The 11,691-nt window shown below is 43.0% G+C and overlaps 1 protein-coding gene across 1 annotated transcript in view; it reads left to right on the plus strand.

Moving 5' to 3' along the window:
- IMPA2 (inositol monophosphatase 2) overlaps nt 1-6,065 on the plus strand; it is a 46,476-nt gene extending 40,411 nt beyond the window's left edge. The window contains exon 8 of the mRNA XM_040432088.1: nt 5,628-6,065. Coding sequence (XP_040288022.1) covers nt 5,628-5,737 — 110 coding nt within the window. The 3' untranslated portion in view covers nt 5,738-6,065. The remainder of the gene's footprint in view (nt 1-5,627) is intronic.
- Nucleotides 6,066-11,691: the final 5,626 nt, after the last annotated feature.

The raw sequence follows: 11,691 nt of genomic DNA on the forward strand, positions 1-11,691 counted from the left end.
GTATACTTTTTTTTTATTTATGTAAGTTTTACACAATGATTTCATTTTTGAAACAAAAAAATCATGTTTTAGTGTTTCCATAATCTAAGCCATAGTTTTTTTTTCAGTTTTTAGGCGATTATCTTGGGTAGGGTATGATTTTTGCGGGATGAGATGAAGGTTTGATTGTTACAATTTTGGCGTTCATGCGACTTTTTTGATCACTTTTATTACCTTTTTTGGGAAGTAAGGTGGGCAAAATTTCAATTTCATCATTTTTTATTTTTATGGCGTTCACCGTTCGGGTAAAGTAACATGACCGTTTTATAGATCAGGTCGTTACGGACGCGGCGATACCAAACGTGTAGAATTTTATTTTTTTCAATTTTTTTTTACTTTTTTTTTTTTTTACCCAGACCCACTTGGTTCTTGAAGATCCAGCGGGTCTGATGTCTGTATAATACAGTACAGTACAATATATATTGTACTGTATTTTACTTACACTTTGTCTGAACAGATCTATGCCTTTAGCACAGATCTGTTCAGCACCATGGACAGCAGGATGCTTGAGAAGGCGTCCTGTTGCCATGGGAACCTTCCCCGTCTGCTCAGTTGTGGCCACAACTTCGCAGACGGGGAAGGGTAAGGACGGGGGCTCCCTCCCTCTCACCCCATCCTGTTGGGGGGCTGCAAAGGCACAGCAGCCCCCCGATGGGAGAGGGAGGGAGCCGCATCTTACTGTTAACGTACGGACCGCTGTATGGAAAGGGTTAAACGGCTGACATCGCATCACAGATGTCAGCCGTTTATACCAGAGTGTCAGCAATGAGCTGACTTTAAATCGCAATTACGGCGCCGCAGGGGTTAATCGGAACGGGATGCCGTATCGGCGATCGCCGTCAAAACTTCTTCTAAGCCTTCTAACGTCCTAAAAAAATTAAATGACATTTCCAAAATGATACCAACATAAAGTAGACATATGGGGAATGTTAAGTAATAAATGTTTTATGAGGAAGCGGAGAAATTGAAATTTTGAAAATTGTGAATTTTTCAAACTTTTTGGTAAATTTGGGATTTTTTCATAAATAAAGGTGAAATATATTGACTCAAATTTATGACTATCATGAAGTAGAATGTGTCACGAGAAAACAATGTCAGAATGGCTTGGATAAATAAGTGTTCCAAAGCTATTACCATATAAAGTGACGCATGTCAGATTTATAAAATTTGACCTGGACACTGGGGCATCAATGACCCTTGGTCATGAAAGGGTAAACATGCAAAAGCTGGATCCGGTTTGACGGAACACACGGTGCTGGATCCGGCATTAATGCAAGTCAATGGGAAAAATGCCAGATTTCAGTCAGTGTTCCGGATTTTTGGCCGGAGGTAAAAATAAAACATGCTACGGTTTTCTGAAAAGCCTCATCGGTAAAAAAGACTGAACTGTATGCACCCTGAACAGATTGCTCTCCATTCAGAATGCATGAGGATAAAACTGTTAAGTTATTTTCTGGATTTGAGCCCCTAGGACGGAACTCGGCGCCTGAAAAGAAAAAACGCTAGTGTGAAAGTACCCTTAATAGTTCACTCTGGAGTAACAAGTAGGGCTGGTAGGTTCACAATCCTGAAAATGAGCAGGACGGTGGAGAGGCTGAGCGGCAATACTAGGCACAGCTGCTATACAGTGTACGGTGCTGTGCTGGGAAAGCTGCTGTGTGCCCATAGTGCTCCCCAGAGCTCTGGCGAGCACAGCGGCTCCCTGAAACAGCTGATTGGCGGGAGTGCTGGCACTCGGACCCCTGCCCATGTGACAATGATGATCTATCCAGAGGATGTCATCATTCTTTTCTGGGAAAACCACTTTGAAAACCGTTCGGATGAACTGTGCACAGTCAAGCAAATTTCTGCCAAATGCCGCTAGCATGTCCGAATGCACAACACGTTGTTCCTTAGCACAGATGGGCAGTAGGTGCAGACGACCAGTTCAAGTGCCATTGCTGTCTAAGGCTCCGTTCACATCAGTTTCTCCTTTCCGTTCTCTGGCTCCATTGAGGAGCAGGAGAACGGAAAGGACGGATTCTGCAGATAACTGAGCGTAATGGAGCCTAAAGACCCCATAGACTATAATGGGGTCCGTTCGGTGTCCGCTCAGAATATGATTTTTTTTTTTTTTGTAAATTCTTTATTTTTGAAGAATTTTCATTAAGTAACAAACATGGAATGACCGTTACAATAGAGTATGGCATAAAGACACATGAAAAGCCGAAATCTCGATGAGATATCTACAGACAACTCGGTTAACATATGCATATTTCTAGGTGCAGTGTGCAAAATATATATAGTACAAGAAATAATGATACGTGAAATAATGATATTTGGACTATTTTCTCATAGTCCCACTTCTGTAAGGCAGTGGTATTAATTCAGATATCCGTCTATGACCTAACCATAATGGGCAAGTCTTACAGCCTGGCTTTCAGTAAATAGCTGCAGTCAATTCCAGAACATAACACCGAGAACTAGTAAAACATAACCTGTGGGTCGTTTCAGTCCAAAGATATAAGTCATGGGAGCAATCCTGTACTATAACTATAAAGTAGGTTACAGATACAAGCAACCTAGATCACAACGGAGTGCATTTGTTAAAGCTTGTATCAATAAGAGTGTGTCACTAAACGTAATACTCTAAAGCTGTAAAAAGGGGTGTTCCATTACATATGAATTCTTGTAGGTCTAAACACAAAATCAGCAAGTGGTTGTAAGTTGATGTTCTCTATTAATGAATGGGAATGGTATACCTAGCGATAGTTCTTGTAGAAATCCAGCCATGGTTGCCACGTTTTTAGAAATTTTTTCCTACTTCCCCTCTCCCACCCCACCATCTCCTCCATGAGACAAATCTGATGTACTTTCTCTAACCATTCTTTAATGGTGGGTGGTTCAGTATTTTTCCACTTGGTGGGAACAACAAATTTTGCTGCCCCTATCATGTGCGTGGTCAGGTTATTGGGGGATGGTTTGAAACCGCCATGTGGCATCCACAAAAGTATAAGGGCTGGTGCTAAAGAGATATGGGAATTACAGACTCTGTTAATGATTTGTTCCACTTCTGTCCAGAAGTTGGTGATGGCTTTACAGGACCACCAGATGTGTGATATGGATCCACCTTCTTGACAGCGCCAACACCTATCTGAGGGTGACAAGTGGGCTCTATACAGGAAGTCTGGTGTTCTGTACCATCTAGATATAATTTTAAAGGAGTTCTCCTGGATACGGATACACCTTGAAAATCCATGAGTGCTTCAAAATTACATTGACTTCATCATCTGAAAGAGATATCTGCAGTTCCCGTTCCCAAGCTCTTAAGTATGTGGGTTTCTCCCTTGAGGAGTCTAATATAAGTTGAGAGTACAACTTGGAGAGGGTTTTTGTGGGGGGGAGGGCAGTAGAATGTAATTCTCGAGCCAGGTAGGGTCGTCGTGAGGTTTCGCATGCATTTTTCTATACTTTTTGCAGCTAAGTTCTAGGTCTAATTCAACTAGTCTGGAACGCTGAGACTCGGGTATAGAAGTATAAACCTTTTTCAGGAACTCCTGGAGGTTTTTGGCTTTAACCAGATCGGAAATTTTAAGATCTGAGAGGTATGACCAGGCTTTATGAAAGTCACATCCACCTTTATTAAGATAATGTGGGAGGACAGATAAAGGAGCTAAGGACATTGATAGAGCCTCTGAACTGTTACAAAATTGGAGCATGCAGTACGTTAAAGGGTTTCTATCACTTGGTATCACATATTTAGGTGTCAGACACTAGCGATCCGCTAGTGTCTGCTCTAACAAACCATCCTAATATGATAGGTTTTGGGGCAGCCGTTTTGCTAAAATAACAACTTATATCTATATGCTAATGAGCCTCTAGGTGCTATGGGGGCGTCATTAGCACCTAGAGGCTCCGTCTACCTTCCTAAACTGCCGCCGCCCAGAGCGTCCCTCCAGCCCGCCCATCTCCTGCTGAAGCGATCCTCTCCGTGCGCGTCTCTGTTCTGCGCATGCGCAGTGAATGTCTGACCGCTTCCCTGCTCAGACATCTCCACTGCGCCTGTTCCTCGGAGCACTATGATGTCATCGGCGCAGGCGCAGTGGAGATGTCTGAGCAGGGAAGCGGTCAGACATTCACTGCGCATGCGCAGAACAGAGACACGCACGGAGAGGATCTCTTCAGCAGGAGATGGGCGGGCTGGAGGGACGCACTGGGCGGCGGCAGTTTAGGAAGGTAGACGGAGCCTCTACGTGCTAATGACGCCCCCATAGCACCTAGAGGCTCATTAGCATATAGATATAAGTTGTTATTTTAGCAAAACGGCTGCCCCAAAACCTATCATATTAGGATGGTTTGTACCAGAGAAAGTTACTGAAGAGAACCCGGAAATTAGATAAAAACCTATTTGCCAATGGTATAGGTAAACATCTTAGAGTATAAAGTATCTGCGGAAGGACATAGGTAGCAAGTAGATTTTTCCTACCCAACCACGAAAGGAAAGGTAGCTTGATAGAGGCCAGGAAGGTTTTGATTTTATTAAATAAAGGGACATAGTTAAGCCTGAACAGGTGTAAGGGGTTAGCCGGAATCATGATTCCCAAGTGTTTAATAGCCTCTTTCGGCCATTGGAAGGTGGTGTGCTTTTTAACTTCTATCATATGTTTATTCGGGGCTGAGATATTGAGTATCGGAATATGATTTTTGAGCGGAGACTGAACGGTCCCAATTATAGTCTATGGGGTCTTTAGGCTCCGTTACGCTCAGTTATCTACAGAATCCATCCTTTCCGTTCTCCTGCTCCTCAACTGAGCCGGAAAACAAAGGAGAAACTGATGTGAAAGGAGCCTAAGTGAAGCCAAGGTGAGACTCCAGTGGGCAAAAGAGTGCAAAAATTGACCCGGTGAGCAATGATAAAGTTGTTCAGATGAATCCATGCTGATGGGAGGGTCAGAATTCGGTGTAAGCATCATGAATCGAAGAATCTTTCCTGTCAGGTGGCAACAGTTCATTCTTATGGGGGTGAAGTAATGATGTTGGGAATGTCTCCTTTTGGCACCCCCTTGGTGATACCCGTGGATAGACATTTTGGGTAGTAGGGCTTACCCTTACCTAAGCATTGTGGCAGACTATATTTATCCTTCATGGCAGCCGTTTACTTTATAGCAGAAGGACTCTTTGAAGAGTCCAATGCACCATGCCACAAGGGTCGTATAGTCACGGATTGGTTCCAGATGTTGTGACACTACAACTGCCCGCATGCATGGTTGCTTGACTAGTCTTGGAACTCCTATAGAATTTAATGGAGTTTGCTGGGAGTTGTAGTTTCACAGCAGCTGGACTGCCAAAGATGCAGCTCCCTATAGAGTGTCCTATAGAAATGGATGGGCTGTTGAGAGGACGTCAGTCCGTCAATCTAATTTGCAGCAACAGCCGTTCTGTCTGCATGAGCCAGTATTCTTGCAGAATGATTTTTAACACCTCGCGGAATCTATTAATTACCTAGGGCACTCATATGCTGTCCGCTTATTGATTTTTTTTTGCATGTCCTGACAACTGTTGGTACATAGGAGCTGAAATATTGTTGATGAAAATCTGTTTTTCTCTAGGTGGACCTCTGGACCTCATGTCATGTCGTGTGGTTGCGGCCGGTACAATGGAGTTGGCACAGAGTATAGCTCAGGAGTTGCAGACTATTGATTATGGAAGAGATGACTGAAACCTCTTATGTTGGCGTATCTAGGACTGGGCATACACACAAGCTTACCTTGGCATATAAGTGTACAGGCAGACTCGCCAAAATACTACTGTTTAAATGAATTGTGTGTATTTTGTGTTTTTCCAAAATGAGTAGAGCATTGTAAGTTTTAATATTCCACTTGTGTGTGTTACTAATATTTTTAGTCACTTTGATTTGTTAACTAGGAGTTTTTCTTTTTAAACTGTGCTGGTAAATTGCCAGAATATAAACCGGTATTTTACACTTGTCCTATCATTTTAATCCCAGATGTTATGTGAATTATACAACTAAGATTAAACTTTATTTTTTCACAATAACTTTCTCAGGTAACTGGTCTTTTACATTTCAGCTGAACATCAATGCTTCAATTTTATGTGTCACTGGGCACATTGTCTTCCTATTATATAAAATGTGCACTATTAGATCCCACTTCTGTGGAGCACACCTATAGACTATTTTGAAGGTTTGTGGATTCAAGCATTTTGTTGTCGTCCCCCTCCCCAATTTTCTATATCACTATCTATATTTAAAAATAATCCTGAAATCTTGTAGCTGACGCTTTATTTATGATTTTAGCAGTCATCTCTCTATCATCCGAAGCAGGATTACAATAAAGGGAAACCCCTCTATTAGGGTTCATGCACACGAGGGTGTGTGCCCCGTGCCTGTATTGCGGACTGCAAACAGCGGGTCTGCAATATACGAGCACCAGCTGTGTGAACTCCATATCACAGTGCCTGTACATTGCAGTCGCTATTTGCAGTCCGCGGCACGGGGCACACACGCTTGTGTGCATAAGCCCTTAGGCCTCTTGCACACAAACATATTTTCTTTCAGTGTCCGTTCTGTGTTTTTTTTTTTTATTAGGGGCCAGCTGTCCCGTTACGCAAAATACGGAATGCACACGGACGTCATCCGTATCTTTTGCGAATCCGTTTTTTTGAAGACTGCAAAATACATAGTCGTGTGCAAGAGGCCTTAGAATGTTCAAGGCAGATAGCAGCAGCTGATTCACCATTCACAAAGTGTGTGATGTACCCACCCACCCGCAATGTACAGAAAATGAAATTAAAATGTACAATCTGAAATTAATACAAGAAAAAATATTTCCCCATTTCTTTTTACCTAAAAGAAATGTAAAGCAATCTATGTAACCCACTCTGTATCTGATTATAACTAGAGATGAGTGAATCTATTCACCGGCTTGATTGACAGGGCTGGACATCTTGGCTGACCCTGACAATTTCACACCTGTGCCACTGCTTCCGCTACTGGGTAAGTGACTGTTCATGCACCCCTAAACTTCCAGGTAGCGGTGCATGAACAGCTGCTGCTCCGGAAGCAGAGCTTCTGCACTTGTGAATCGTACAAATTGATTCTCTCATCTCTACTTATAACATTTCTCAGATTAAAAGTTTCTCCAGAAGAAGATATACCATATGTACCCATGACTAAAATATATAAACATGCATTATGGTAAATTTTAACACTGGGACAGTGATGCATCTGAAATACTTATCCTGTATAGTTGATGATGGTGCTGTACCCAGTGTGTACACTAGGGGCAGCTGAAATGGGTGGAACTGCAATGTTGGTGAGAACAATATGTGCATATAAACACAGACTAGCCTTTGAAATGTGATTTAACTTAACTGCAAGGACAATTTTCTAATTTTGACAAACCTAAAAAATAAAACAAATGGTATAATACCCTCACCCACTTGACAATTATGGGGTAATTCATGCAACTTACCATCAGAATTCAGGTTTGTGGCTAAAAGGAGGAATCAAACAGAGCTGAAGATACAGAAGGCCTCCTAAGAATAATGAAGACATGCAGTGTTTGTTTCTGCATGCTCATATCTTACATATTCATCAGACCAGACTCTCCATTATTAGATGCCATAAACCAGAGTAAAAAAAAAAATACTGATTACGTACAGGGGTGAATATATGTGTACTTGCTGATCTTTTCACACCCTACGGGTCCATTCACACGTCAGTATTTTTACCTTTCCTGATAAACGTTCTTTTTTTGATCCGTTTTTCAGTACAACCTTCCGTTTTTTTTTTTTACTAAAGTGCTTCCGAATCCGTTCCGTGTTTCCGTTATTCCGTTTTCGGGTTTTTTTCCATCCATTTTCCTGTCAACGGATTCGCAAAATCGGATGACATTCGGATGGTTTTGTGCATGTCATCCGCATTTATGCGGATCCATTGACTTGAATGGACAACGGACCCGAAAACGGACAAAGTAGGACAAGCTTAATTTTTTTTCAGGATCCGCATACTCGAAAATAGGAGAACTGATTCCGTGATTCGGACAGCACTATGATTGGTGTCCGCATTTTTGCAGGGGCAATTGAAATTAATGGATCCGAAAAAACGTTCCGATTTAAATCTGAACGGAAACTGAGTGTTATAACGGACATGTGAATGGACCCATAGTTTAAAAAAAAAGAGACCAACCCACCTAAATGTGACAGACAACAGATCCTCTCTTAATGGCAGCAGGGTGATAACATGAAGAAAAGCCCCTGTATCTCTCCTTTCCCCTGAGACACACGAGTGTGCACACAGAGAGATGACCGTAACAGATTGAGATCTTCCTGATGTCACTTGTAGTCGCTTACTCCTCATTTATATAGACAGAAGGCAAGAAAGTCAAACTTTTCTTTGTGTATACCAAATTCTGAATTTTGTATATTGAGCAGTTATCATTTGAAAGCTATTATTCTGGGCTTCTAGCTTTATCTCTTATATTCGGGCCATATAGTGGCTTTAAAGTCATGAATGTTCCATGTCCTTGTCAGTAAAAGTTTGAATTTATGAATTCAACCATTTCCATGAATTTCCCTTTCTCTACTGTGTGATGCATATACACAGTCAAGTCACATTAAGAGCACCAGCTAATATCCAGGGTAACCGCTGTGTGCAGCGTGGACAGCAGCTAGATGGGCTGAAAGTGATGTCCTGGTAGGTTGCTGGTAGTATCTGGAACTATGATGACTGCTGGAGGCTGCGTGGGGGAGGATCCACAGAGCTAACACTGATTGAGGTGGTCCCACAGATGCTCAATTGGGTTCAAGTCTAGGGAATTGGGGTGGTACGTGGAAGTCTTTGTCATGCTTTTCCAACTAATATCACATTGTCATGTGGGAATATCCTATCCGCCCCAAGGAAGACTATCAGCATGTATAAGTGTATGTGATTTGCAAGGATGGATTTATACCCAAATCTGTTAAGAATGCCTTCCAAATGGACGAGTGGGCACAGAGAATACCACAAAAACGTTCCCCAGACCAGAATGCTGCCACCAACAACCTACAGCAATGGTTGCAGGGTGTTTGTTCTGTGATGTTTCTCACCTGCCAATGTCCATTTATTCAATGAAGCAGAAATCGTGACTTATTGGAGAAGGCAACCCTTTGCCAGCAGAGGTCCAATTCTGATACTGCTGCAAAAATAAAAGCCTTTTCTGCTGATGCCACTTGGTTAGCAGAGGTGCAGTGACCATCTGTCTGCTTCAGAGCCCCACATGCAGTAGGGATCACTGAACTGGTTTAGACACACATCTGGTATCCCCCTGGTTCATTTTGGTGGTGTCTGACTGCCCCTGCACACCTTTTGTAGCAGTCATTCACCTTTCACATTAATACGCTCCACAGTTTCCACATCGATTAGGCTAGGGCTACACGACGACATGTGTTGCACGACACCATAGGGTACAACTAGACTGCAACATGACAAGTTTTATAATGATAGTCTATGGTGTTGCACTGCGACATGCTGCAATGCGATATTCGCTGAAAAATCCATCATGCTGAGCTCTGGCTCCTTTGGTATACCGTGCTCTGGTTCCCATGGCTATCAACTTCTGAAGAGGACTGGGGTCATGTGTGGTGATACCTCACTTCTGCCGCCATACATTGGCTGCAGTGGCACATGTGGCCACCATCCATTCCAGAAGTTGATAGTTAGGGAACCAGAATGCAGTGAACGGAAGGTGCCAGAGGCAGGGAGCAGGTAAGTATACTTTCCTCCACAGGTCCAATGGGAAGAGGTGGCTGTTAAAAATAGTTTCAAAGGGAACCTGTCAGCTGGTTTAAGTCATAGTAACTGCCCACAGTACCTTTTTATATAGTTATGGTGCTCCAGAAGAGACTTTTGATCCCATTTTTTTTGTGTGTAAATCTGCAGAAAAGCCACTTTTATTCGTGTTCCTGTGTTATGCAAAGTAGCTGTTTGCAGTCAAGGAGGCTAGTGCTTTCCTCCTCGAAGTCAAACTTTCCTTGCCTAACTCCCGCATCTTGATTGACGTTCTCTAGGCCAGGGAACATCATCCCCTGTTCTCATGCGGTCCCACAGAGGCACTTTACCTCCATAAGTCCGGTGGAGAGAGGGCTGGGGAAAACTGTTCAAAGTGTAGCTGCTGTTTAAGGGTCCATTCACACATCCGTAGTGCATTGCGGATCCGCAATACACTCGGCCGGCACCCCCATAGAAATGCCTATTTTTGTCCGCAATTGCAGACAAGAATAGAACATGTTCTATTTTTTTGGGGGGAGCTGAGAACTGGAAGATTGACAGCGTGCTCCGGAAATGCGAATGCGGAGAACACATAGTGTGCTCTCCGCATCCATTCTGTCCCCATAGAGAATGAATGGGTCCGCACCCGTTCCGCAATTTGCAGAACGGATGTGGACCCATTATTATGGATGTGTGAAATGGAGCCTTATTTTTTATTTTTTGCTAATGTGTAGGGTGACAGGAAACATTTTTGTAATATACTTTATTTAGGGAAAACGTTTATTAATGCTAGAAAACTTGGGCTTTGCTCTTTCAAATGAGGGTTGCTAAGGGACATCCGTCTTCTATCAGCATAGTACTGCACTGACTAGGCAGACTAGCTGTGCGGGAGCTGCGGGCCTCTGTCTGCCCTGCTCCCTTACAGCCTAGTGGGGACAGGAGCCTGATAGGTTTAAATAAAATATACATTTTCCCCCTTATTAAATATAGACTTACAGTATACACTAACTTTATGCTCAGTGAGCTGCTTTCCCCCTGCACTCCTGGCGTGCTGACTAATGAACCACCCGCTGGGAGCGATGCCTGTGTGAGCGGTAAGCGCTCACTACAGGGAGGCAGGGGGAAGCCTGACTGTCCCTATATACTATATAACAGCCTTTTTATATGGAACAAAGAGACCAAATGTCAGGAATGAACGTTCATACAAATGCTCATTCCTGATAACTAGCCTTTGTAAATGTGCTGCAGATCACTGGACAAACAAAAAACACTCGTTGTGCTGATGTGCTGCCAACAATATGTGTGTAAGGTCATTTAAACAAGCATCAATCAACTTTTATATGCAGTACCCCAGAGCTGGGTTTATCTGCAAATGTTTATTGTATATAGTTCTGTATTTTAATGTTTTGGACATATATTCCAGCTAAGGAAGTTACTGTATGGTTAGCAGGAACAGGGCTAACCACTCTCTTCTTACCCTCTTGGTAGGAGTGGGCTGGTTCTACTTCCTGCCAGGAGGGGAAGTTCCTGTTCACACAGAGAAGGGAGAGAAAGCACATGTCAGAGCTCCTGTTCCTAGGAATCCTGATTTTCCTGTGAGACCAACACTCCAGAGAGATCTTGAGAACCAAGAATACTACTTCTAGAAAGCACCATTGTGTGAAGACAGCAGGGTGATCAGAAGGTTTACAGATTTACAGACACTGTAGTTTACAGATCACGGCTCAGACAACCATCACCCAAACCACCTCCAGGCCAGACTAATATCAAGCCTGTTTCACAGTGGACACCTATACCCACAAGTGCCTGCGAGTGCTATTAAATTGACATCCAATCAACCACCATGCCTCGTCATCTGGTGCCAGAAACTGCATTTTATACTGCTGGATGTGCACCAACTTATA

Source organism: Bufo bufo, chromosome 5 (genome assembly GCF_905171765.1).
Source record: "Bufo bufo chromosome 5, aBufBuf1.1, whole genome shotgun sequence".
Taxonomy (NCBI): Eukaryota; Metazoa; Chordata; class Amphibia; order Anura; family Bufonidae; genus Bufo; species Bufo bufo.